Below are 27,725 nucleotides of genomic sequence, written 5' to 3'. Positions count from 1 at the left end.
CAAACCGGTCGAATCAAACCAGACCGGATCGGACTGATTGAATCGGACCGATCTTCTTCTCCTTTTTCTTCTCCCCCGCGTGTTCCCGTCGCCCTTTCTCTCTCTCTCATTCTCTCTCCTCCCTCCTCCCCACGCTGCGCCGCCGCCACCCAGCCCTCCCCATCTCGCTGGCGCGCTGCCCCAGTGCCTCCCCACGGTCGGCCGACATCCCAGGCAGCCAAAAAACGCGTACGAAAACCCACCTGCCCATGCGCACCGTTTCGGCTTTCCGACCAAAATTCGGCCGATCCGGCCACCTTTTGGGCCGGGTCTTGTGTCTAAACTCATCTACACCTCGAGAGCTTTCCATAGACACCAAGAACACCAAAATCCATCAAACGGTTTGCCCAATTTTTGTCTGGAAAGTTTTAGCCAATTTCAATTTTTGGGCTAGATTTCTCGCAAACCGTGAACCCTACGAGAAAACCGAGAGTACCAGAGCACTCCACTCGTCGAGAGCTTCGCGGAAATATAAATTTCAAAATTTTTCAATACCGTTTTTTTGTGGGTCCCACGAAACTTCGTAGTATTTTTTCGAGCACTAAATGAGCTTAGAAAATTTCCTAAAAATTTTGGACTAACTCCCGTGTTGTGGGCTTCGTGTAGGTACCTTCAATTCGCAGAAATTCGACGGTTGCCCAGGTTTGCAAATTTTCGGCCAGATAGACAGGCTACTGAAAAAGTCTTAGAATTGGATCGAGATTTTGGCTACCCCACCATTGTCAGACGTCCCGAAGGCATCCCAGGAGTCAAAATCGGCATAGGTAAACCTGAACCTTACTTTTTCATAATTTTCTAGTGCTTGAATTGGATTAAAAATTCATAAAATATTCGTGGTAACTCAGAAAATTATAATTCCTTTTGCATTAGCTTAGTAATGATGCTAAGGACCGCAGGGCAAAGTTTTAGAATTTTTAGAACTCATTTGGGTAGTTTTTGCAAAAGGGTTAAATTATGAGGACTAAACTGTAATTTTACATATTATGATTGATGACTGTTTGGATGGGTCCAGGAGGGGCTGTGTGATGTGATTGAGTTGTGAGTGTATGATTTGTGGATATAGAAGTGCGTTTGAGCCCTTTTGCAGGTTGGGTAAGTCCTAGGAATAGGAGAGACTCTGCAGGATTTTCGGCACGACTTATGACATCTTTGGTCTTTTTCTTAGCTTGTATTTAGTCAAATGTACTAAATAATTGTACTAAAAATTTTCAGGTGAGCCGGGACAGCCTTCCTTCTCCGCCCAGCCGCCACAGTGGCTTCGATTGAGTCTGTGAGTAAAATATTAATTTTAATTGTAATTTCGATATTATTATATGTTCAAATATGTCCATGCATCACTTATATGTATGTATCTATATAGTTAAACAATAGGCACGTTTTATATTGCATTCACAACTGTTAAAGTGCCATGGATGTTGTTTGTGGTAATTTGAAGCAGTGTGCGTGCGTTGGCTTGCGTGCGATATAGTGTTGGATATGGATAGGACGGGTAGACACAGCTTGAGATCTTCGCTGAGACCCGATCCTTCGGGGTAGACAAGGCTTGAGTTCTTTGCTGGGACCCCGTATTTGGTTTATTAAGTGAAAGTCCGGCTTGAGATCTTCGCTGGCAGAGGTTGGATTAAGAGAGCTGTATAAGGGATCAGCTCCCATATATGTATTGTTTGACAGTGTTGGGTGTGTGAGTGCTCCAAATTGCCTTTTTGATGTGATTTGTATGAAATTTATTACGATGTTGCATTTCACTCCACATGGTGTATTAACTTTAGATAGCTATAGAGATTATGGTTAAAATTAATATTTTACTCTCTAAGTCGAACGCTCACTCCTGTTCATTATTTTTTCAGGCTACAAAAAGATTATTGTTGTGGTTAACCTGATTTTTTTCTTCGCAGGTCGTCTATTAGTCTATTAATGTCTGTAATATTTGTATAATTCTATTAACTCCTAGAGTTTCCACATATGTTAGAAATATTTATTTAATTTGCCATGTTGGACCTGTAAACTTATTATGTGCATGTATGTTGGACGAGATGAGAGAACTGAGCTCCCATTTGACGTTATGTTATTATGAGTATGTGGAGGGTGAGCTGAGCTCCCCAATTGATTATATATTGTGTTTACAGGTCGGGTGAGTCAAAAACTCCCCGTTAAAAGGTCCATTTTATGGTCGGATTCTGTCCGGTTGAATTCTTGAAATTAGGCCCAAATAGAGTTGGGTTAAGAAATAGCTAGGCTTACTACGGGCCTCAGGGGCTTTAGGCTAGCCTAAGTCATAGTGCCAGTCCGGCCCATAGGTTGAGTCGTGACAGGTGGGAACTAAATGGGCCTGTTGTGAGGAAGGTAGTATCAGAAACTTTGATTGGAGAGGAAGAGCACGATGGAATATTGGGTTATGAATGTGGATTTTCTCTATTGCTTACCATTTCAAAAAAAAAAAAAAAAAAGAGCTTTTAGAGAGGGATTGGTACAAAGTAGTTTGGGGATGGAGTGACTAATGAATCCGCCAACAGTCTGCCTTTGATTGGAATTATTTGAGATTTCCTAGTTTCTGCCTTATGTGGGTGTTGTGTGGCAAAGATGGATAAGAGCAGATGTAGGGTAGATGAGTCTGTTGTAGAGAAGGAGGCTGGCAAAGGAGGAGAACAATGTTAAAGGGAAAAGAAAATATAGAATTAAGATAGAGAGAATAAAGAAAGATCAATTATAGAGAGAGGAAGAAATATTCTTTTATTATTAAAATGCCACATGACAAGGAGAGAAATTTTTTTATATAGTTTTTATTTCACATAAGTACTCCCACGTTAGCTACTGGCCAGAGTACATATCGAAAAACTGATTGAGAGACTATGGATTGAGTTAAATTGAAATTCGAGTATTTTTTTATACAAATTAGGGTTCAAGGACAGTACTAATACGATTTCCAAAGTTTAGAGACCATGGGTGAAAAATCAGCCGAAAGATAGCATAACAATGTGAGTGAGGAGAGGACACCATGAAACTTTGCATTTCCTTTCTTTTCATGAACATTGAAAACTCTCCCACTTTCACTTGTCAGTCACTAAAAGGAGAGATTCTCATATATTATCCTTTTGCAACTTGTGGGAAATGGTTCCTTAAACAAAATACTACTCTCATCAAAACATTAATTTGTTCAATTATAAAAACATAAAAACATTAATTTATTCAATTATAACAACATAATTAGCATTTGAGTTGACCCATGTGATTAAGACTAAATAAAGAATATAAATAAGAATATGAATGATAATAGATAGAGTATCACTTTATTGAATAACATTCAGTTTATATTTCCCACCAACTTCGGAACTTGGAAGACTAATGCAATATATACACCAAGTAGCCAGCACAACACCCTTTAATAACTTCATAGCACTCCAGCAAACACATCCTGTAATATACAAGGAGTCCGAAACTTTACTAGTAAGTAATCTTTAGTATTATAAACTCATGGCATTTATTGATACAACTAAAACAAAGATTGCCGAGAAAGGTACTATTTAACGCAAGTTAAAATACAAGTTATTAAAGCATTTAGTCATGTAGATGGTCATAAGTTGAGAAGTCATTGTACAACAATGTTATCAAGGCGAAAGATAACATTAAGACGACAGGATACCTTATAGCCTTAGGCAAGAGGTGAGAAGAGAAATGAGGGCTTTTTTAAAGTGAGACGCCATAACCTAAATTGCTATATACACACGCGCACACACACACTCTTTTAACATAAAAATTCAGACTTCGAACAACAAAATAATACCCATCTAACAAAAAAAGCGGCATATAGAATCCATATAGAAGAATAGCAATCACTAAAAGCATCTAAATAAATTAAAAACCATTTAACAAAACAATACCCATCACTAAAGTTTCAATGGTAGAATTATGAATGATAGATTAATGGTTTTGGCATACACAATTAGGCAAAATATAGAAGAATTCATGTCATGGTTGAGTTCTATGAGACATATAAGCAACTATCACGACTATCTTAATTCAAGACATATAGAAGAATTTATGTAATAGCAATAACAACCATCAATGTTGTCTCAATTCAAGCAAATAAGAAATTAAATTATTAAACAATTAATTTTTTTCAATAATTTGCACAATTACACTACATCACAGTAAGAGCATCAATACCAATTTAATAAAAAAAATAAGAATTCACAATACCCATTTAATAATAAAAAAAATGTCACTATGATACCCATTTAATAAAAAAGTATATCACACTACCCATCTAACAAATTCAAGGGAAAAAAAAAATGAAGAAAGAACTGCTGAAGTGAAGATGGATCGATATAAGAAGAGAAGAAAAGAATACGGAGGAGAGAAAAGAAGAAAAGAATAAGGAGGAGAGAAAAAAAGAAAAAATAAAAAGAAAAAATCTAGATCACAAGTGTCTGGTAGGTTGTGCAGGTGTGAGAAGAAGAAATATAGAAGAAGAGTAGAAAAGAGAGAGGAAAGAAGGTGAAGAGTAGAGAGAGGAAGGAAGAACATACCTGGTCTGCTCTATTTCTCTGCTCTTCTCTGGTGGTGGAAGTTTGTTTTACTTTTATGTGATGTAGAACAAAGAAAAAGAACCAACAAGAAGGAGGAGAAATCAAGGACTAATCCTTGCAAAGAGAAATAATTCTCTAAAATATTATTGAGCTTATAAAATTGTAATAACAAAATTTGTCTAATAATGATAGAAATCTTAGATCTTATTATAGAATTAGGAATCTCAATCATATTAGGATTTTAGAACTCTAATTTAACCTTAATTAGGAATACTAAATAAAATAAACTAGAAAATAGTAGACCTAATAATGATTAAATTTCTAAATAATAAACTCTTTAAATTTTCTAATTCTATAATAATTAAAATTCCTACATAAAATTCTAAACTTTTGTTAGAGTAAGGACCTGTTCTTCACCAATTAGAATTTCCACAAAAGGAAAAAAAGAAATAGAATGGAGAAGAAGAGAAGGAATTTTGATTAATCAGGAAACAATCTCAATATAAGAATATGTTTTCCTCCAGCAGAGTCTCTCAGCCCACCAAGCTTACAAAAGCTGGTAATTCAGTATTACAATTCCACACCTCTTTATTCTACTATTAACCTATATATAGAGTTCCCTCCCTTTACAAATTTGTTAACCACTCCAGCTGTATTTCCTAAATATTCGCCCAATTCTGTTGAGCACCCACTGTCCACCTATTTTCTTGATCCTTGAGTCTTCTAGAATACACCTTCCATTCCCTTTTTGCTCTACCTCTTCCTTCAGCCAGCATTCGGTGCGTATCAACTTCCTATTCTGTATTATTCTCCCCTAGTTGAAAAAAACTTATCCTCTAGTCTTGAAGTGCTGAATGATCACAAACTAGATACGGAGAACACATAGTACAATCTTCTTAGACGGTAGCAACAAAATTGACTTGAAAAAGTTTACGCTTTCTTTTGTATGCCTGTAGACATTTGAACAGATAAAATCAATAAAAACAATAGTTGAAAAATCCTCACGAGCAAGATTCCAAATTTCTTTCCATAAGTTGATTTTATTCAATTTCACTAGGAGTTTCCAAGGCTTGATCAAATCCATGCTCTGGAATAAGCTCTTCAATAGGTGAAGGTTCAACAATCAAAACTTTGGATTTTTCAAATTTTAGACTCTTCAAACTTAGGTTCTTCAAGTTGCTCGTTTTGTTCCTTATTTTAATCTTCAAGTTGCTCGATGAATTCTTCTTGTCATTCTTCTGCAACGTCAAGCTTCTTTTCTTGCTTTACAATTTTAATTTTTTCTTTAAATTCTCGCATAACTACTGATAACTTATTAAGCTCTATTTTTGATAACTCATCAGCCTGTATTTCTACTTTTGATAACTTATCAAGCTGTGCTTTCAATTTTTTCACACCTGAAATCACAAATTCTTCTCTGCATTCTTCAAGCTCTCTTTCCTTAATTTGTAAGAACTTTTGTAAATCTTAGTATTCCCTTTCTTTATCTAGTAAATTTGTTTCACCTTTAGATATTCACCACGAAAAAAAGAACATCTTTCACGATCACTGCTATTACTATAATTATCTATCCAATGACATAAAGATAGTAATTGATCCTTATGAAATCCAATGTCATAATTAATTTCTTCGAGAATATTTTTGTAGTAATTGATTTCCTCTGCTAGTCTCTCAATATAAGTTTTTATGGCATTTGGAGTAAGAAAAGATACCTTGAAGGGAAAACTCAATTTCTTTTCAAAATTCAGCTTTTAAGAGTTGTTTATGTAGAAAATCGACTACAAAATTAGATGCAAGACGTTGCACTCAGCAAGGAAAGAAACTCTTAAAATTTTGATGATGTGACAATATGGCAAGTGATGTGGCAAGCTGATGTGGGTTGTTGCTAGGCTAGATCTATTGCTTGTAAGCTCATAATAAATCAGGTGAGCTTGTAAAGTGTGGAAGTGAATCCAAATACTCAATCCGTCTGGTTAAAGCTCCAAGGGCATCGGACTGAAGTTCCAACGACGAGAGGAGTAGATCGATTGACAGCAAGTCGCTACATTCTTCTAGTTTTCGACCTTTTATTTATTTATTTTTTAACTATAAGCAGCAAGGATTTTCGAAAGGATAAGAGTATTGGTTTTAAAGGCTTGAAAGTTTACAAAAGCTAAAGAAATTTGGATTAATTTTGGCTTTGATACCAAAATTGATGTAGAACAAAGAGAAAGAATCAACAACAAAAAGGAGAAATCAATGACAAATCCTTAAAAAAAGAACTAATCCTCCAAAATAGTATTGATCATATAAAATTGTCATAATAAAACTTGAAAAATAATGAGAGCAACTATGTCTATATATAATGCTTGTATAATCCTATCACGAATTAAGGATCCAACTCTATATAGGAATTTAAGAATCTCAATTTAGTTAAGAATCCTAATATAGCACCCCTCACCCGTCTACAGTGTAACCGAGCAAGTTGTGCTACATTCGGTGCCGGAGCACCCTATCTTATCCTGTTTTGTACTAAATTCATTTATTTATATTTTCTTACATGTAGTAAATTTTTTTTTTATCACATCTTTTTTTTTTTAGACCCAGACAGAATCTCCTCTTTTTTTATTAATGCATGGTGGGTGTCACTGTTTACCTTGTAAAAACAAATTATATCCATTTCATTTTTCTTAAACCATGTCATATTATCACAATACTTATAATCATTTCAAGTAAATTAAATACTGTATTGCATTCATATAAACTCAAGTACAATATTTACAATTTTATTTACAATTACAAAATGACTTACACTGTTTACTTACATACAATAACCAAAATGCAAAATTTAACTATATATTAGCCCTATCAAAATAACAGTCTAAGGTAACAACCACTCTGTAGCAGACCTGATCAGAATCCTATCTAGCACTACTACTACTGATACTGCTGCTGCTGCTGCTCTCTTGTACCTACGCGATGGAAAAACCAACCGCTAAGCATAACGCTTAGTAGTGCATAAAATAAAGGAAAAATAACTAAACAATTTAAAATAATTATTCTATGTGTAATTTCATAAATTTCTAAGTTATTTACATATTTTATGAAATTTTGGGAGCAAGTAAATTATTATGATCTTTTTTGGTCATTTATGTCATTTTCAATCTCATTGCTCATCTCTGTGATGTCTTCATGTAATTATTTAAATTTAAGACTTATTATTCATATCTGTGCCCAAGCAACCTATAACAAACTATAAATACTAGATACACGAAAGTATACTAGTTAAACATCCGTATGTTTGATATGTATATATCTGTCATGTTAGGCACAAGGCCAACGGGCAGACACAAAGACAGTAGAATAACCATCTTAGACATATATTGTCTATCAATGATTATTCCTGTAGGCAATACTGCAATCTGTAGTCCCTAATTGGTATACTAATCGATCCATGCCATATAAATAAGTCTAGGTGTACTTTGGGTAAAATAAAATTATTAAGGATTTATAATTTTATAATATGCACTAATTGTGTTTCCATAGCATTTTCATGCCACTATATGTCTATTTATGTTATTCTTATGTTTAAAAAATTATTTTAGTTCATTCCATGTCATATGCGAAGTCATTTTATGAACCTTTCTCAAGGTCCAGATTTTGTGTCCTAAATTCATCTAGCAAATTGGTTAAGATGGAGCCACTGTTTGACCACACTTCTTTCATAGAAGTTGTTCTGATATGTCTTGTCTCTGTTTTTCTTTTTGAATCATGTCATTTGAAGTTTTAGAACTCAAGTTATGGTCAAATAACCAAAACTGGTTCCTTAACTCACTCAAGTTCCAGAACCAGACAGATTTTGGAATCAATCTTTTCCTAATTATTTGGACATGTTACAGCCACTTTTAGGCCTAATGTTTTTCATGGAAGTTGTTACCCTATGTTTTAGGATCACTCAGATTTTTGAATTACAATTTTGCAAGTTTAGTAGAATTAGTTATAACCAATTAACTAGTTTGGACTTAGATACCCTGTGCCAACAGGATTCCAGTTCAGGTCAACGACTTTGACTCCAATTTCAGGGTCCTTACACTCATAATTTGAGGAAGGTTCCTAAATCAAAGTTAGAGCCCTGTCTCTTAGATTTCCAGAACAGTTTGGCTCATCCCATTTGGGATTTCCTAGTGGGAGATATGGTTTAAAGACTGTTCTGAGGTCAAGTGATCACTTAGAAAATTTTCAGAATTTGTATTTTAACTTTACCTAACCAATTGACCTAGTTCCCTTGATTTTTGGGTTTTGGTCAAAATATCAATATTGTAGATCTATGTCTTGTGGAAATTTTGCCACTGGTTTCACTGCATTTGGGTTTTTATAGACTAAGTTATGACCTTTTTGCCAAAACTGGTCAGATATGCCTAAGTCCAAAATTTCTAGACAATTTGGTTCTGGACAGTTTTGTTAATCTAACTTGTGCTAGCAATTTGGTTTGGTTAGAGGCATTTCTGGGTTCTATGTTCTTCATGAAAGTTATAGTCCTATATCTAAACTTTTCAATAGTATAAAATTCAAGTCATTTGAACCTGCCTAGAGGGAGTGATGGCCAAATGAACATGGTTATTTTTCTGGGTCTAGGGTATGGTCAACCGGATTCAAGCAGGATTTAGGTCAATTTGTGGACAGAATTTGGGCATTATTTCTTCATGAAAAATGGAGTATTTTAGCCCTAGTTGCATCTCTAATTGGCTTTATACCAATTGGAGCAACACAATTCAAGTTATGGTTTAGTAAGCATGCTGGACTCATTAGTCCAGAAATCCTGCATGAAAACACACTCTCAATTTTTAATTTTCTCCAACTCCCATACTTTAATTGGCATACATGACACTTCTAATAGGCAACAAATAGTCTCAACAACACCAATTTCATGTAATAACACCAAAGTCCCAAAGTTAGGTCAAAACCCTAGCTCAAAGTTTCAATCTCAAGCATTCTTAAGGCAATTCAACTTCTAATGCATATAAGTTCATCAATCAACATCACTAACTAATTCAAAACCATCAATTCCTCACACTTTCCATGGCTGCCAAAATTAGGGTTTTCCCCTACTCATGGTATTCATTTTAATTTCATGGAAATTTACTTCAATTTACTATACTAATCATACTTGAGAAGGAAATAAATTTGTTTAGTGCACTAACCTTTTGTGAACACTTCTTGGACTTGTGAACTCAAATTTTTCTTCACTTCTTGGCAGCCACAATCTTCCTTATGGTGTAAGGACAATTTTTAATGAAGGGAGCTTAGGGTTTTATAGTAAGAAATGATGGAAAATTGAGCTAGGAAAGATGGAAATAGAGGAGAGAAAGCTCTCCATATGGTTCGGCCATGGGAGAAGGGTGAAGAAGAAGATAGGCTTTTATTAATTTTTGTCTCATTTAACATTAATTTTTGTCTCATTTAACACTCTTTCTTATCCCTTAATAGTTATTTGTTGAGCTCGCATTTGTTACCACTTTTTATGATGTCATTATGACATTATACTCATGCAATATATTTTTTTTTCTTTTCCCATTTCTATACATAATCTCACAATTTAATTTATTTTATGCATTTTAATCTCTCTCATTTTAATTAATATTTCAGTTAAAATTCAACTATATGGTTAAAATGACCAAAATGCCCTTCACTAGGCTCATCAGGTTATTTTTTGTCAGTACCGATTAACTAATTTTCCTGAATTTGTTTAACATTTTTAATGTTATTTAATTTTCATAAATTCTCTAATTTAATCCCGAAAATTATTTTCTAAAGTTCCTCGCGGGACTAGGGTCAGCAACTGTCTTCACAGTCGCTTCCCAGTATGGTCACCCATCGCCGTGACCCCGGCTCGTTTAACCGAGTTGTACTTCGCTTCTTTTACTTTTCTTTAATTTCACTTAGTCTATATTCAGTCAATTTATGTTTCGTTACTTTAGTTTAGATGTAGTTCTAGACATCTTGGCTGTCCGAACAGACGTTAGTCATCGGAACAGTAGAATATACGGACTACCTAAAGTGAGGGTGTTATGTCTAATCCAATGTGGGATACACAAAAATCTCTAAAAATTCTTATTTTTTATATTTTTTCCTAAAGTGGGTACTCCTAAAATCTTTAGGAATATAATCTGCATCATTATGCTATTTGAAAAAAAATGAAATGTATGTTATTTGCCCCATGCATCGCCCATCGCCCCTGGCCTAACCAATATCAGGATCGCCTATTTGTAATGGACTCGCCTCAGCTAGGCGAGGCGTTGGGGGCTCACCTTGCCTAGCCCGGCCCAATGCCTTTTCTTGCCTTTAACAACATTGTTTTACATTAAAGATCCATTCTCAGTGTAGTGAAGAAGGTAATAGCAGTCATTACAGAAATAGCAAGGGTTTTCTGGGGTCCATTCGTCATCCACAGTCACTTTGTGGTCCTGAAAATGTTGCAAACGTTGCATTTCTGGAACCCCTTTTTTTTTTTTTGGAAAATTACTATTGGATAAGCTGCCTAGTTCTGGACATCCTCAGGAGAATCAATCTCATGTCTCTTGATAACCATGGTATACTTGCAGTCTTCCTATATCCAGTAGTTAACCAAACAAAAAACTGAATAAAAACATGCTATAAGGATGCCCATAAGAAGATGCACCAACATGAAAGTACAATAACCACCAGCTCATGCCAAACTCAAACAAGTTTGAGATCACGAAACTTAAAAACTTGAGTCATATAAAGGTCAAATATAAGAGAGCAGCAAAAAATAGAAGTCAAAATTTCCAGAAAACTAAATGTAAATGTAAAATTATACCTGATGTTAGAGGTATCCAGTACCGAGACGAAATCGAAAGTCACAAAACTATGTTTTCTTTATGTCAACACATCTGAATTGGGCCATCTGTGAAGTTGTTACCTCACCTATGACTGCTTTCTGCTTCTGTTGCAACTCACCACTTATTATAGGCTCCCATTTTCTAAGAGCATCATCCTTTGAGTTTGTAAGCCAATAAAAAATATGTCAAGTATAATCCATCACAGATAGATCCCTTGTATCATTGCAAAACACATCCTACATAATTGTGTATTCCGTTACACAAAAGTGACAATATCTCTGTGATAAAACCAAACTAGAGTAAATAGAACTTCTTACTTCTATGAGAAAACATCCATATGGATCATACTGCCCTACCTTTTGCATCACTTGGTCTGTCATGCAATAAATCTTGTCCCTCATTTCAATTAACATTTGTCCACCTAGGACCAAAAATTTTCTATCTATAAAACAATTCAAAATGATGTCAATAAAGCTGTTGGAAAGGGTAAAGTTAAGCCCAGAAAAAGATAATGCATATCAAGAAATTACAGGAAAATGGCAGTAAAACCAAATCAGAACTTAGAAAACTCACTCATCCCCGAGAAAAAAGAGAGAGAAAGTTTGGGAGGAGGGGGGGGGGGGGGGGGTGGTGTTGTTCACCAACATTTCTAGATAGGTTAATTTAGTTTCAAAAAATAAACGCCTGTGTATCACGAGCAAAACCATTAAATATATAAATAAAGATTAAGGAAAAGACAATTTCTACATGACCAATAGATGAAAACCCTTCTTAAAAGCATAAGATCGTCATCTATAAAATAGAACGCATTCAGAAATTGAAGGGTTGTATTTAGAGAGCAGATTTCAAATAGAAAACTGTAATGCTTCTTAATACGTTTCTATCCAGTTAGCAAACTTCATGCAGAAAACTATATTGCTTCTTAATAAATTAAAGCAGGTTTTATTCTTGGTCATAATGTTCAAAGAATAGTCATCATAAGCATGCTATGTTGCTTATAGAACATCTATTCCATAAAAATACTCATGCTAAGGTAGCATATCCATTCCCAACAAGGCAACAATCCAAAGAAAGTTCAAATATTTAGTTAACTGGGTTGTAGAGTAGTGAAATGCAAGTTTATTTCATGTTTTGAAATATGCAAAACAAGCAAATTTTTCTCTCTAGAAGCCAGATTCTTCATCTTGCATTCAAGAGACTAAATGGGTAGGAGAGAAAAGCAAGAAAGTGGGTAATTCAGGGTACAAACTGTGGTTTACAGGAAAGGAGAGAAACAAGAACGGAGTGGGCATAATCATAGACAATACATTGAAAGACGCTGTAGTAGTTGTGAAAAGAGTAGGAGATAGAATTATACTAGTAAATCTAATACTAGAAGGAGAAACAATAAATATAGTTAGTGCTTATGCCCCACAAATAGGACTAGATAGTGAGAGTAAACAAAGGTTTTGAGAAGATATGGATGATTTAATACAAAGCATACCTTATAAAGAGAATATTTTCATTGGTAGAGATTTGAATGGACATGTAGGAAGTGATAGACAAGGTTATGAGAATGTTCATGGAGGCTTTGGTTTTGACAGTCAAAACAAGGAGGGAAAAAGCATCATGGATTTTGCTATGGCATACGACCTAATACTAGCAAATGCCTACTTTATAAAAAGAGTCACATTTAGTGACTTTCAAAAATGGACAACATAGAAGCCAAATCGACTTCCTCTAAACCAGGAAGACAAATAGAGCTCTATGCAAGGATTGCAAGGTCATTCCAGGAGAGGCTTTAACAAGTCAACATCGGTTAGTGGCTTTGGATGTCAAGTTTAGGAACAATTCAAGTAAGGTCAAAAGAAATAGTATAGCTCGAACAAAGTGGTGGGAATTCAAAGGAGTAAAGCAAGTGAAGTTCAAAAATGATCTTCTCGAGTCCGAAGCATGGAAGCTGGATATGGAGACCAATGATATGTGGATACATATGGCATCAAAGATTAAAGAAGTAGCTAGAAAAGTACTTGGACCACCCTCAAAAGAGAGATGGTGGTGAAATGAGAAAGTACAAAAGGCAGTGAAGAGAAAGAAAATGGTATAAGAAATTACCTAAATGTGATAATAATGAGGCATATGAACAGTACAAGATAGCAAAGAAAAAGGCAATAAAGGCCGTTAGTCAAGCAAGAGCACAGGCCTTTGAAAAGTTATATGAGAAACTTGGAACTAAAGAAGGGGAGAAAGATATTTATAGATTAGCAAAGAGGAGAGAAATGAAATGTCAAGATCTCAATCAAGTTAGGTGCATTAAAGATAAAGAAGGAAAAGTGTTGGTGAAAGATGAGAACATTAAAGAAAGATGGAGAAATTATTTTAATGATCTTTTTAATAATAGTCAAAATAGTAATAGCATGAATATAAACTATAGAACAATAGAAAAGAATGTGAATTATACTAGAATGATTAGATCTTTAGAAGTAAAGGAAGCACTTAACCCATTTCTGAGGATTTAACCCAAAATCGTGTAGAGTGGAGAAAGCGAATCCATATAGCCGATCCAAAATTTTTGAGATAAAGGCTTAGTTGAGTTGAGTTGAGTTGAAAAGCCGGATTCTTCATCAATCCATCCTCAATTCCCATACATCTAGGAGAGAATAAAATCATATGTTTTAGCTCTAAGGGCCATATTTATTTCTACAAGTGTAAGTATCTCGAGGAAGGCTTGCATGCATATGCAAAAGCCTTTATTATATTCCTGATATTTCAAACCATGGTTGTCAAATTAATATTCGAATTGAGAATCAAAATCTTTATTCTGTGAATCGAGAATCGAATCAAATCGTAAGATTCAATAAAAATTCTCAAAATTAATTAAAAATGATATATGTTCTAAAAAATAAATAAAAAAGTCACAATAACATATTTTAATAAATATAGAATTATCTTTTAGCTAATTAGAAATATGCTTTATAATAGAATAATAAATTCTTATTATGTTGTATAGTTTTATATTATAAATTATGAACTTGTCGACAATGATTATCATTGAGCATGTGTTAAAAACCTTCATTTAAATTTGATTAAAAAATTAAATAATAAAAAAAGAATAGTGGATTAAATTAAAAAGTCAGGATATATTAATATAAAATATCATAATTTGACATTTATAATTAGAGGAGTAAATTACCAACTCAACTCAACTCAACTCAACTCAACTAAGCCTTTATCCCAAAAATTTGGGGTCGGCTACATGGATTCGCTTTTTCCACTCTGAACGATTTTGGGTTAAATCCTCAGAAATGTGTAATGCTTCTAAGTCATGTTGTACTACTCTCCTCCAAGTCAATTTAGGTCTACCCCTTTTTTTCTTTCTATCCTCTAACCTAATGTGCTCTACTTGTCTAACTGAATCAGAGGAGTAAATTACCAAAAAAAAAAAAAAGAAAGAAAAGGCAAAGGAAAAAGAATGGCCAGTGGAAGAAAAATAGCTAGGAGAAGGTTTTATGTGCACTTTTCATTGTAAAAGTAAAATGAAATCTTAAATTTTGAAGCTATAGGGCCTAACAACCCTTTAGGAAAAAAAAATCAACCGAATTGGTTGATTCATCAAGATTCACTATCGAATCGTAAGATTTGGTCATGATTTAGGTACATAGTGATTCACCCCAGAGATTTGAATTGTTGGGATGGGGAATCAAATAGAATCGTACAAATTGAATCGAGAATTGTACTATTCTAACAACAGTGTTTCAAACTACCTGACATAACAATACTCAACTCAACTAAACTAAACCTTTATCTCAAAAATTTGGAGTCAGTTATATGGATTCGCTTTCTCTACTCTAAATGATTTTGGGTTAAATCCTCATAAATGTGTAATGCTTCTAGGTCATGTTGTACTACTCTCCTCCAAGTCAATTTAGGTCTACCCCTTTTTTTCTTTCTATCCTCTAACTTAATGTGCTCTACTTGTCTAACTTGAGCCTCCGTATGTCTACGCTTCACATGACCAAACCACCTCAATCTCCCTTCTCTCAACTTATCTTCAATTGGCACCACTCCTACCTTTTCTCTAATACTCTCATTACGAACTTTATCTAGTCTAGTATGGCCACTCATCCACCTTAAAATTCTCATCTCTGCAACTCTTATCTTAGACGCATACAACTCTTTCAGTGCCCAACACTCACTACCATATAACATAGCCGGTCGTATGGCTGTACGGTAAAATTTTCCTTTCAACTTATTGAGAATCTTATAATCACATAAAACTCCCGTGGCACGTCTCCACTTCGACCATCCGGCTTTAATCCTATGACTAACATCCTCCTCACATCCCCCATCTACTTGAAGGACTGAGCCTAGATATTTAAAGTGATTACTTTAGGACAGTACCACTCCATTCAAACTAACTCCTTCCTTATCACCAGTTTAGCCTTCACTGAACTTATAATGCATGTTTTCTGTTTTCGTTCTACTTAACTTAAAACCCTTTGACTCTAGAGTACTTCTCCAAAGTTCTAGCTTTCTATTGACTCCTTCTCGTGTCTCATCTATCAGAACAATATCATCCGCAAACATCATGCACCAAGGAATACTCTCTTGTATATGTTTCGTCAATTCATCTAAAACTAATGTAAAAAGGTAAGGGCTTATGGCTGATCCTTGATGTAATCCAATTGAGATCGGAAAATCTCTTGTGTCCCCTCCCACTGTGCGCACAATAGTAGTTGCTCCTTCATACATATCTTTCAACACTTATATGTACCTAATAGATACCCTCTTTTGTTCTAACACATTCCATAAGACATCTCTTGGAACACTATCATAAGCCTTCTCCAAGTCAATAAAAACCATGTGTAGATCTTTCTTCACATCTCTATATTTCTTCATCAAGCTTCTAATGAGAAAGATCGCTTCCATAGTTGAACAACCGGACATGAAACCAAATTGATTAAGAGAGATAGAAGTATCATGACGTAGTCGATGCTCCACAACTCTCTCCCACAACTTCATAGTATGGCTTATGAGTTTAATTCCCCTATAGTTTAAGCAACTCTGTATGTCTCCCTTATTTTTAAAAATAGGTACTAAAATACTCTTCCTCCATTCATCAGGCATTTTCTTTGAGTTTAGAATCTTATTAAATAATTTAGTTAACCATGCCACTCCCATATCTCTCAAACACTTCCACACTTCAATTGGTATTTCATCGGGTCCACAGGCTTTACCCACTTTCATTCTCTTAAGTGCTTCTTTTACTTCTAAAGATCTAATCCTTCTAGTATAATTCACATTCTTTTCTATTTTTCTATAATCTATATTCACGCTATTACCATTTTGACTATGATTAAAGAGATCATTAAAATAATTTCTCCATCTTTCTTTAATGTCCTCATCTTTCACCAACATTTTTCCTTCTTTATCCTTAATGCACCTAACTTGATTGGGATCTTGACATTTCCTTTCTCTCCTCCTTGCTAATATATAAGTAGTTTGCGCTTAGCCGGTCCCAATCCTGGATAAAGGAGGAGGGTTGCAGTAGGTGACAACCAGTGTAAAAATTTTGTCACACCTTTATGATATGGATTAAAATGATATAAACTACCTGACATAACAATATAGTAAACAAATTAACATATTGAAAACTAGTTTGGCCAAAAATCTTTGAAATCAAAACTTGGGCTTGCAACTCGCCTCACCTGTTTTATTTTTTTTTAGACCCTGCGAACAGTGTTATCAAAGGCGAGCGAGGCACCCAGGCGAGGCGCCAGGCGAGGCGAGGCGCCCCTCTGTCGCCTCGACTGGAACGCCTGGCTCGGCATGGAGGAGGCGACGCCTCCGACCAGAGAGGCAAGAGGCGAGAGGCGACGCAGGCGAGAGGCGACGCCTCTTCACAGCAACGGTAAAGTGTTTTTTTTTTTTTTAAATTAAAAAATCAATAAATTTATCTGCGTACCGTCAGCCATTCCACCAGCAGAGACCCTTTTCTTCTCAACCTCACGAAGACGCTTTTCTCCTCAACGGCTCAACCTCGACTTCACGACGACAACAGGTACGCTCTCTCTCTCTCTCTCTTCTTCTTCTTCTTCTTCTTCTTCCTCTTCGATCTCTCTCTCTGTTACGTCCCTTTCTTTTTTTTTTTTCTCCCTCTCCAGTCTCCACCTCTGTTCGATCTCTCTCTCAGATCCTTTTTTTTTTTCTTTCCTGCTGCGCTGCTTCGATCTCTCTCACGTCCCTTTTTTCTTTTTTTCTTTTTTTTTTTTCTCTCCCTCTCCTCTGTTGATCTCACGCTACTCTCCTCTGTTGATCTCACGCTGCTCTCCTCTGTTGATCTCACATCCCTTCTGCTCTGTTTTTTATTTTATTTTTTTTTTTTTTTTCTCTCCTCTCCTTCTTCTTTCAGCAGTCCCTTTTTTTTTCCTTCTCCTCCTTTTAATTAATTAGTTATTAATTATTTATTTATTTGTTAATTTAATTATTTTATTTTTATTAATTAATTATTTAAATTTTATGGGTATTGGTAAATTGATTATTTTAATTTGTATTCTTGTTTAATTAGTTGATTAATTAATATGGGTATTGTTGATTTGTTGGTATTTAGTTTAATTTTTATTTGTTATTCTTGTTAATTTGATTAGTTTTACTTTTTACCTTGTTAATTAGACATTATTTATTAATTAATTATTTATTTTATATAGGTATTATTAATTTATTGTTAATTTAATTTTTTATGTTCTTATTATTGTTAATTAATTGTTTAATTTATATGGGTATTGTTAATTTATTATTAATTAGTTTACCTTTTACTTGTTATTATTGTTAATTAGTTTTAATTTGATTAATTTTACTTTTTACTTTTTAATTAGATATTAGATGTTTATTTTATATGGGTATTATTAATTTATTGTTAATTTGATTATTTTTCTTTTTGTTCTTAGTAAGTAATTGTGTAATTTATATGAACATTATTACTTTGTTGTTAATTAGTTTACTTTTTACTTCTTATTATTGTTAATTAGTTGTTAGATTAATTAGTTTTACTTTTGTTTTGTTAATTAGACATTAGTTGTTTATTTTATATAGTATTATTAATTTATTATTAATTTGATGATTTTACTTTTTGTTCTTATTAATTAATTGTTTAATTTATATGGGCATTGTTAATTTGTTGTTAATTAGTTTACTGTTTTACTTTTTACTTATTATTCTTGTTAATTACTTATTTAATTTATATTGGATATTGTTAATTTGTTGTTAATTAATTTATTTTTTATTCTTGTTAATTTTTTTGTTAGATTATAAATGGGTGATAAGAATAATACATCTGGATCTTCTGCTAGTAGTAGAAGAACGGACCCAGGATGGGCACATATAATTCAATTCAAGTTAGTGAAAACAATACCAATGATCTTCAATGCATGTACTGTATGAAAGTTTACAAAGGAGGAATTAATAGAATCAAGCAACATCTTGCTGAGGGTTACAAAAATGTAATTCGGTGTCCAAAATGTCTAGAAGATGTAAGGAATCAAATGCAGGAATTCATTGCTAAAAAAAGAGAGCAAAAATCAATTATGAATATGGAAAGACCACCTGAATTTGATGATGTTGAAGCACTGGGATTCGATGAAAATGAGGAAGAGGAAGAGTTGATGCAAGAAATTGGCAGTGAAAGAAGAAGGCAAGTACTGGAAGTTACAAGTACTAGTGCTTTTAAAAAACCAAAAGTTTTACCACCACAAAGTAGTAGAGGGCCTATTGACTGTTATTTTTCCCCTAGACCTGCTGTTTTGGGAAAAAATATGAGGCAAACTACCATTGATGAAAATAGTCCAGCTAAAAAGGAGTTAAGGGAGCGTGCTTGTGTTGCCATAGCACGATGGATGTATGATGTGGGAATAGCTTTTAATGCTGTGAATTATGATAGCTTTGGGGAAATGATTCGAGCAATTGGAAATTATGGGAAAGAAATGAAACCTCCAAGTTTTCATGAGGTTAGAGTTCGGTTACTTAACAAAGAAGTGCAAATCATAAATGATCTTCTCGAGTCTCATAAAAAAGAATGGGAAAATTATGGATGTACATTGATGTGTGATGGATGGACGGATAGAAAAGGGAGAACCTTGATTAATTTCTTGGCTAATAGTCCAAAGGGAAGTGTATTTATTAAATCAGTTGATGCAAGTGATGAATCAAAGACAATAGCGTTGTTGGCTAGGTTGATTGAGAAAGAATTTATGAAAATTGGTCCTGAAAAAGTAGTTCAAGTTGTTACAGATAATGCATCAAATAATGTTGATGCAGGTAAAATTTTTATTTAATTTTTTATATTACTAAAAAAAATATCATTTTATTTTTATTATTAATGGAATGAATTTTTCTACTTGTTTATGACAAGGAGAATATTGGAAGCAAATTTTTCTCATCTATACTGGACTCCATGTGCAGCTCATTGTATAGATTTGATGTTGGAGGATATCTTTAAGATCCGTGTTTTCAAAGAAACATTCCGCAAAGTCATGAGCTTCTTGGTTTCACATATGGCTCTTCAGAGTTCTAAATATATTGCGGAAGTTTACTAATGGAGTAGAATTGCTAAGGCAGGGCAAACTAGATTTGCTCGCTTTTATTACACTGGAAGGATTCATCTTCGTAAAGCCAACATTAGAAAAATGTTTACTTGGAAAGTTGGACAACTAGTAAATGGGCAAAAGAGGTGAAAGTCAAAAAGTGTGAAAGGACGGTTTTGAGTCCCGCTCCGAATCATGTTGTTTATGCTCTTAAGGTTTCCGGTCCTCTTGTTCGTGTGCTTCGACTTGTTGATAATGAAAAAAAACCAGCTATGGGATATATTTATGAAGCCATGGATAGGGCTAAAGAAGCCATTGCCAACTCACTCAATGGCAATGAAGAGAAATACAAGAGCATTTTTGAGATTATTGATGCGAGATGGTCACTTCAATTGCATCGCCCTTTGCATCTTCTTTGGATACTTTTGAATCCTGAATTTTTTTATCCAAATAAGATGAGAATTGAATCTGATGAAGAGGTCAATACAGGATTGCTTTCATGCATTCATAAAATGGAAAAAAATTCAGCAAAAGTTGATAAGATTCTTGATGAAATTGAGAAATACAAGGCAGCTGCAGGGACCTTTGGTTTCCTTCAGCTATTAGAGGAAGAACAACCAAATCTCCAGGTTATTAATTTAATTCTTATTAATTTTTCATTTTGCTCATTTATTAATTTATATCATGAATTTAACAATCATTGGTTCTATATTTTAATAGCTGCTTGGTGGAAAACATATGGTTCTTCAACTCCAAACCTACAAAAGTTTGCTGTAAAGGTTCTGAGTCTCACATGTAGTGCAAGTGGTTGCGAAAGAAATTGGAGTGTATTTGAGCATGTAAGTAATATATATATATAGATTTCTTAATTTGTTATTTTATCTTGAGCCTTTTGAGTTTGAAGTTTAACTTACTTGTTACTGTAAAATAAATGACAGCTTCATAGTAAGAAAAGAAATCGGCTATTTCAAGAACGCTTGGACAATTTGGTATATGTGAAGTACAATAGAGCGTTGCTACGCCGACACACTTTTGGGGATATCACAACACCTATTGATTTGACAAATATTGATGAGAGTAATGAATGGTTGCTTGGTGAATTAGAAAAAGGTGATGGGGATGATGATGATGATGATTCTCTTGTTTTCATGAATGACGTATTGACCTGGGGTGATGTTGGTAGAGCAGCTGGAGTTTCTGAATCTCGTTATGAATCGAGAACGGCTGCAAGATCAACACCACCAGTTGAAACTCCATCATTTCGAAGGCCTCGTGCAATGACAGGTGCATCCTCTTCGCAAGTTGATGATGATGAAGAGGAGGAAGAATTTGTGATGGCCGTTGTTGAAAATGAAGATGATTTTGGAAATCTTGATGATGAGTAGTTTTAGTTATAAATTTTTTATGTACTTATTGCATTCTGTTTATTATGACTTACAACTTATTTTTATGTATTAATGTCTGAACTTCTATAATTTATATTTTCTATTATGTGACTTATGACTTATTTCTAATTTTTTATTTATTATGTATAATTTTATAGCGTCACTTTTATCATATACATCTGCTGAAAATTCAGGTATGAACTATTTCTTTTTTTAACATCTCTTATTATTATGTGTGTTTTTACTTATGCTATATATTTTAATTTTACAGTCTCATACTTTCACTTGTATCTTATACTTAAGCTGGAAATACAGATATGCACTATTTTCAATTTCTCTTATTTTAGATATAAACATAGTGTAAATCATATTTTTTTTCTTTTTAATATGTTTTTTTACTTATCAACTATTTAAAAGTATATATATATATATATATATATATATAATTTAAACAATTAAGGTTATGGCGCCTCGCTTCAAAAAGGCCCTCGCCTCGCCTCTCGCCTCTGGCCTAAGGCAATAGAATGCTCTATCGCCTTAGTGTTGCCTTTCGCCTTGATAACACTGCCTGCGAACTTCTAAAATAAGTCTAGCCATACAAAGAAAACAAAATGATTTCCAAATTACAAACCCATAAGGCCCTAGATAAGTAACATATATTCTTTCTCCTTTGCTTATAAACTCCTTGTAAGCATCAATAATTCCTGCACACTATTGTATTTGTATCCTTATAAGTCCAATTCATTGAATGACCCAGAAGGGACCAGCATCCTAATATCCTATTATAACGAAAAAAAATTAATCAAGATTTCAAAGCTTTAAAGCTTTAAAAAATAAAATAAATAAAATCCCATTCTTTTATCCTACATCTCTGGCAATTACTGATAGAACACAATAAAATTAACGAAGCATCATAATCTTAATTGTAGTTGCTAAAAATTATAGAAAGCCAAGATTATTTACTTACAAGACAACATATTAGAAAGGTATACCTTTAACTAGTGTCGTATGTTGTGATACACCCCGAAGTAAAGAACAACCTCTGGATGATGTACAGGTATGTGTTCTTGAACATTTGTGGGCTTCAACTACTGTAATTTGAATAAAGGCTTGGCCAAAGAATAAATGAGAAGTTTTTCAATGGTAAGAATGAACAAATAAACATATTATACTATTAGCCTATTTGGTGCATCTGGAATTGGTTTTTGGAATTGGACAATGGGCTTCCAATTCCAATTCTTTTGTTTGGAGCATTATCCAAAACTGACCTAAAACTGATGTTACAGAACCCATTCCATTTCTATAGAATAGAAAAATAACTAGAAAAGCATCTTTATGATTGTCAAGCAGGCACTTTAAAATTAGAATTCCGAGTATCAGTTTCCTTTCTTTTTCAATTACATCTTCTTAATCTGCCCCAACACATCTTATAGATCAAATCCTAAACACCAACCAACCACACCTTAAACTTAAGTTCAACATGAGGCATAGTCCCCAGCACTATCAATGACCAATAAAAAAATGAACAATTGGCTACCAACTTTGCAAACAAGGCATCAATCTTGATTATCTCATTCTCAAGACCACCTATATCTTTCTACTTATCAACAATCTTCAATCCTCTTTGTCACCACCAATGACTATTCCCAATAGGGCAATATTTCTATCAATCACTGGATGAAGCTAGGTTTTCTTTTTATTTCACCTTTTAATCTTCTTCTCTGCTCACAAAATATTTAAAATTTTCATCTTTTGTTCTTTTATTATTATTATTATTATTATTATTATTATTATTATTATTATTATTATTATTATTATTATTATTATTATTATTTTCATTTTCATTTGTTTCCACTACTAGTTAGAGTTAAGTGACATCATCAGCCATTGGCTCTAGCAATGATAGTAAGCTTATAAATTTTCTTCTCTGAGTTATGGTCTAAAATTGGGGTAGAGGTTATTTGTGCTTGCAAGGTATTATATGTGTGTACAGAAAGTAGCAAATAAAAGAAGAAAAATCCAAATAGACAACTAATTAGCCAAACTGTTTCCCTGAATTTGTAGCTCTGAGACATTCCAACCTTTTAGCTCCCTTTGACTTCGAGGATGAAATAGCTCCCTTGTTGACATTGTAACTAGCATGGGACCAAACTAATAGGCAATAATAAGCATTAAATTCAGAGGAAGATGCATCAATTAAACAGAGTTGAAATTATATCCTAAAACATACTTAAGTGAATGCAGTCTGACAGCTGCTTTATCTTGATCCTGCTTTTGTTTGATTTTCAACAGTTCATCCACCTTCACAAGGCAACTCTCCTGGACAAAAAAGAATAACAAATTCATCAAATAGAAAAAGCATCTATGGTGCATTCACCATAAATGAGGGACAATTTAGAAAATGTCGCACCTACAATATTCAGGATTGCATTGTATTATTGTGTACACATTTGCTACCATTGTTTATTAATTTAATCAACTGCAGCTAAGCTAATTTCAAGCATGCGCATTTGCAAAGATTATTAGTTATATCAAGTTTCTTCTCATATTGGAAGCAAATTACTAAGGTAGGAGTACCAAGAAAAAAAAAAAAAGAAAAAAAGATAATATATTTCAGTAACATGAATCGAAACATCATTGATTGAAACCAAAAGAAAGGAAAAAACAATTTATATAGTATATCTTATTAGGTATTGTTCCCATATGATATATAATATTAGCAGCATCCACAAATAGCAGAAGCTGAACATAGTAGGACAAGTAACAAACATCAACATCACATTTATTTGCCTTCTTTCCTTTTCCCTTACTTGGATTGCATTTATTTGTTGTTCCATTACAGCTGGTTCCAGTATGAGATCCATCTGAAGATTTCCAAGGTCTTCTTTTCCTTGACTTGTTAACAATAGTTTCATTGCAACAGGTTTCTCCATTAATGATTCCAAAGCAGCTGAAGGATCCCTTCCTCTAGAGCTTTCCAAATGTGTATCATTGCTCAAAACCCTAATACCATTTTCTCTCCTAAAGGAAAAAAGTAAAACATTTAGGAAGGAACAAAATCTATGCTACAAAACAATATTTTTACAGATACAGGATCCTTGGTATTCATTTTTGGAGAAGACGTGATGAAATAGAAGGTAAACCACAAATTAATATAGCTAATCAATACAATCAGATACAATTCAAAAGTAGTGAAACAAAAAGGACCTAGTTTAGGGCTTTCATTTTATTTAAAATTGACAACCTAGATCTTCATTGGCACATTATAAACCATGAGAACCCAAAGCTTTCAATCTTTTAGTATTATCTCTCTCAGAGGAATGGGACTCGATGATGAAGGGGCAAATAAATACATGCAAGAGAAATCAAGAAGTATTTGATCTTGAATACACCATAACAAACCAGCACATGAAATGAGTATCGATAACAGGGAGCCTAAGGGAGGGAGTGGAATTTTGATATATTAATGACTGTACACACAAAAAATGCTAGCAAAGCACATTCACCTCCACGACACACCTTGCATTCAAGCCCCCTCGGGATGCTACATGGAACTTTTGTTCTTCTTCACATCCTGCAATTACTACCCATGAAAACATCAATCTTGCGACCAGTTAAATTTTTGCAATCAATAATTTCTAAATAGAAACCAAGCCATACACTGAGAGAGAGAGAGAGAGAGAGATGAAAGCATTTAATTAAGCATACGAAATATCTTTGTAGTTTGGAAAGTGAAGAAGCATGCAAGCACAATTCATCCTTCAAATCCTACTTAGAAGAGACAGGATTCCAAATTAATCAGGCAAGTAATTGATTAAGAGTAGCATGACCCAACTATACATGTATATCATCATCGTTAGAGAGTGAAGAAGAATGCAAGCACAATTCATCCTTCAGATCCTACTTAGAAGAGACAGGATTCCAAATTAATCAGGTAAATAATTGATTCAGGGTAACATGACTCAAACTCTAAATTTTAAACCCTAAATTTTAAATTTTAATCTTAAAATCCTAAATCTAAACAACTAAATTTTAATTCAAATCTTAAAAAAAAAAAAAAAAGGTGAAACAAAATTGGTACATGCATAGTTGGGCGATTCATTTTTCATTGATTAAATAATTTTAAGCCTACGAAGATACAAATATCACTAAATCAAAGAGTGTATAGTGTGTATAGTGAAAAAGAAACCTGGAGTTTATGGAGAACAGCAGAAAGTGAGAGGCCCAACCAAATTGGGAACGTAAATAGGCCCCCACGAGCAATTGATGCATTCGTCTCACCATCCCCATCTCCAGCTCTTGAATTTATCGTCTCTATCCCTTGATTTCATCTTCCTCTTTCAGTTGAACAGAGAAAAGGGCAAAGGAGCTGACAGCAAGGACACTGAGCAATTGACAACGGAGAGAATGTCTCTGCGTATATCTATTCACTGCATATAACTGTAAAATTTCCCCAATATTTCCCAATATAATTTCCCCAGTATATATATATATATATATATATATATATATATATATATATATATATATATATATAACAGATAGATTTTACTGTAATATGGTCATCTATAATTTTAATGCTATCATACTAATATCATGTGATAATATTTAAAATAATTAAATTTATTTTATATTATCACGTAAAATTATAAAATTATTATATTTATTTTAAGTAATAATATTAAATTAAATTTATTATTAATAATTTATTTCCTTGTCAAATATGCTAATTTATTAATAGAAGTATTTTAAAAAAAAGTTAATTAAATTAAATTTATTGATATTTATTAAATTTTATATGGTATTTATAAAATATTAATTTATATTTATATATAAAGTAGAAATATTTTTTTCTTATTACTTTTACATAATATTTTAAATTTTAGTACTGTCATGTGATATTATAAAGCAATAAAATTTTACTTTATTATTGTCACATGACATTCTAAAATTAGTATTACCATATGCCATTTACTATATAGATATTATTATATTTTTATATTTAATAATTATAATAATTAATATAAATAATTATTATCATTACTATTGTCATTAAATATCTTTATTATTATTATTATTATAATTTTTATAGTTAACTAATTAAAAATATTATATATATTTAAGTAATTTTATAAATTTTTAATTTAATAATTTATAATTATAAAAATTTAATAATTATATATCTTAAAATTAATAAAATAATTTTAAATTATATTATAAAAATAGTCACATAGAATTAAATATTTTACTCTTTTTCTATTTTTTATACATTTAATAAATTTTAATTTACTATAATATTATTTTATTTTTATTTATTTTATTTTAATATGCATTAAATAAAGACATATTTTTAATTATATATTAAATGTTATATATATAATGAGTTGCGAAAAAATAAAATAAAATTTTATTTTCATAGTTATGGTAAATAAAAATTTTATATTAATATTTAATTTTTATTATTTTTTAATATTTTTTATAATATAATTAATAAATAATTAATATTATTATTTTAATTAATATTAATCATGTTATATTATTTTATTATTATTTAGAAACAAATTTTAAATATATATATATAAGACACTTGACATTTTATTTAAAAAACTTACTATGTGTCACCATTAATAAATACTCTCTTTTATACTAATTATTATTTAATTTTTTAAAATTTTTTTAATTATCATTATTATTTATAATACTACCTTAATATTTATAATTAAAATTATTATTTTTTTAAAAAAAATTAATATTAAATATAATATTTAAAAAATATTTATATTATTTTATAAATACTAATTATTGTTTAATTTTTTATTTGTCTTTTAATTATTATTATTTACAATATTATCTTAATATTTATAATTTAAATTATTATTATTATTATTAAATATAATATTTAAAAATTTTTATAATATTTTTTTATAAATTTATTTATATAAAAATATTATTTACCACACGTTATTCTCTATAATAATAATAATAATAATAATAATAATAATAATAATAATAAAAATCATTGATGACTATTAATTTAAAAAAAATTAATCATTAATTCGCGATCTTATAATCAGCTATCATATAATTTGATTAACCTTAAATTATTTCATATATTTAATAAATATTTTTATTACATTGTTATATTTTATATTATTTTTATTATGAAATTTTTGTTAACAAAATTTAAGAAATAAAAAGTGTAATTTATATAAAAAGTTATAAAAATAAAATATAGAGACTTGATTTATTTATAATTTGTATGTATAATTTTTTATATTATTAATTTAATACTCTTTTTATTTATATTTTAATATTAATTAATATTTATTATTATTACCATTATTGTTAACTTACTGTCACTTAATTGAAACAGTTAAA

General features: G+C 32.2%; 1 protein-coding gene and 1 long non-coding RNA gene across 23 annotated transcripts; one reads left to right on the top strand and one right to left on the bottom strand.

The window, feature by feature from the left end:
• Positions 1 to 3,268: 3,268 nt before the first annotated feature.
• On the bottom strand, positions 3,269 to 25,823 carry LOC110654984 (uncharacterized). Of its 22 annotated transcripts, none has more exons than XM_058143530.1 (8): positions 25,577 to 25,823; positions 24,867 to 24,921; positions 24,158 to 24,368; positions 23,578 to 23,666; positions 23,429 to 23,498; positions 22,340 to 22,438; positions 11,383 to 11,846; positions 7,271 to 7,516 (listed from the first exon to the last, which is right to left on the bottom strand). In XM_058143530.1, exons 1-5 carry the CDS (start codon positions 25,635 to 25,637, stop codon positions 23,483 to 23,485), a joined length of 432 nt encoding a protein of 143 aa, XP_057999513.1. In that variant the 5' UTR covers positions 25,638 to 25,823; the 3' UTR covers positions 7,271 to 7,516; positions 11,383 to 11,846; positions 22,340 to 22,438; positions 23,429 to 23,482. The 22 variants fall into 22 exon arrangements, 19 of the variants coding, with proteins under 19 accessions (XP_057999505.1, XP_057999513.1, XP_057999502.1 ...); XM_058143519.1 differs by having other exon boundaries at positions 11,383 to 11,682; positions 11,761 to 11,846; positions 22,340 to 23,482; XM_058143518.1 differs by having other exon boundaries at positions 11,383 to 11,640; positions 11,761 to 11,846; positions 22,340 to 23,482.
• On the top strand, positions 20,392 to 21,467 carry LOC110658985 (uncharacterized). The gene is made up of 3 exons (XR_009147473.1): positions 20,392 to 20,591; positions 20,683 to 20,801; positions 20,909 to 21,467. It is a non-coding gene; the product is annotated as an uncharacterized LOC110658985 (long non-coding RNA).
• Positions 25,824 to 27,725: the final 1,902 nt, after the last annotated feature.

This window comes from Hevea brasiliensis, chromosome 3 (genome assembly GCF_030052815.1).
Source record: "Hevea brasiliensis isolate MT/VB/25A 57/8 chromosome 3, ASM3005281v1, whole genome shotgun sequence".
Lineage (NCBI taxonomy): Eukaryota > Viridiplantae > Streptophyta > Magnoliopsida > Malpighiales > Euphorbiaceae > Hevea > Hevea brasiliensis.
This window is presented reverse-complemented; position numbering and strand designations above follow the sequence as displayed.

What these genes read in the sequence shown, in the direction of transcription:
- LOC110654984 (XM_058143522.1), bottom strand. Translation starts at nt 25,637, where the DNA reads ATGGGGATGGTGAGACGAATGCATCAATTGCTCGTGGGGGCCTATTTA. An exon ending in CTATTTACGTTCCCAATTTG is followed by an intron (nt 24,922 to 25,576) that starts GTTGGGCCTCTC and finishes TAGTAATTGCAG; the next exon opens with GATGTGAAGAAGAACAAAAG. An exon ending in AACAAATAAATGCAATCCAA is followed by an intron (nt 23,667 to 24,157) that starts GTAAGGGAAAAG and finishes TTTTTTGTCCAG; the next exon opens with GAGAGTTGCCTTGTGAAGGT.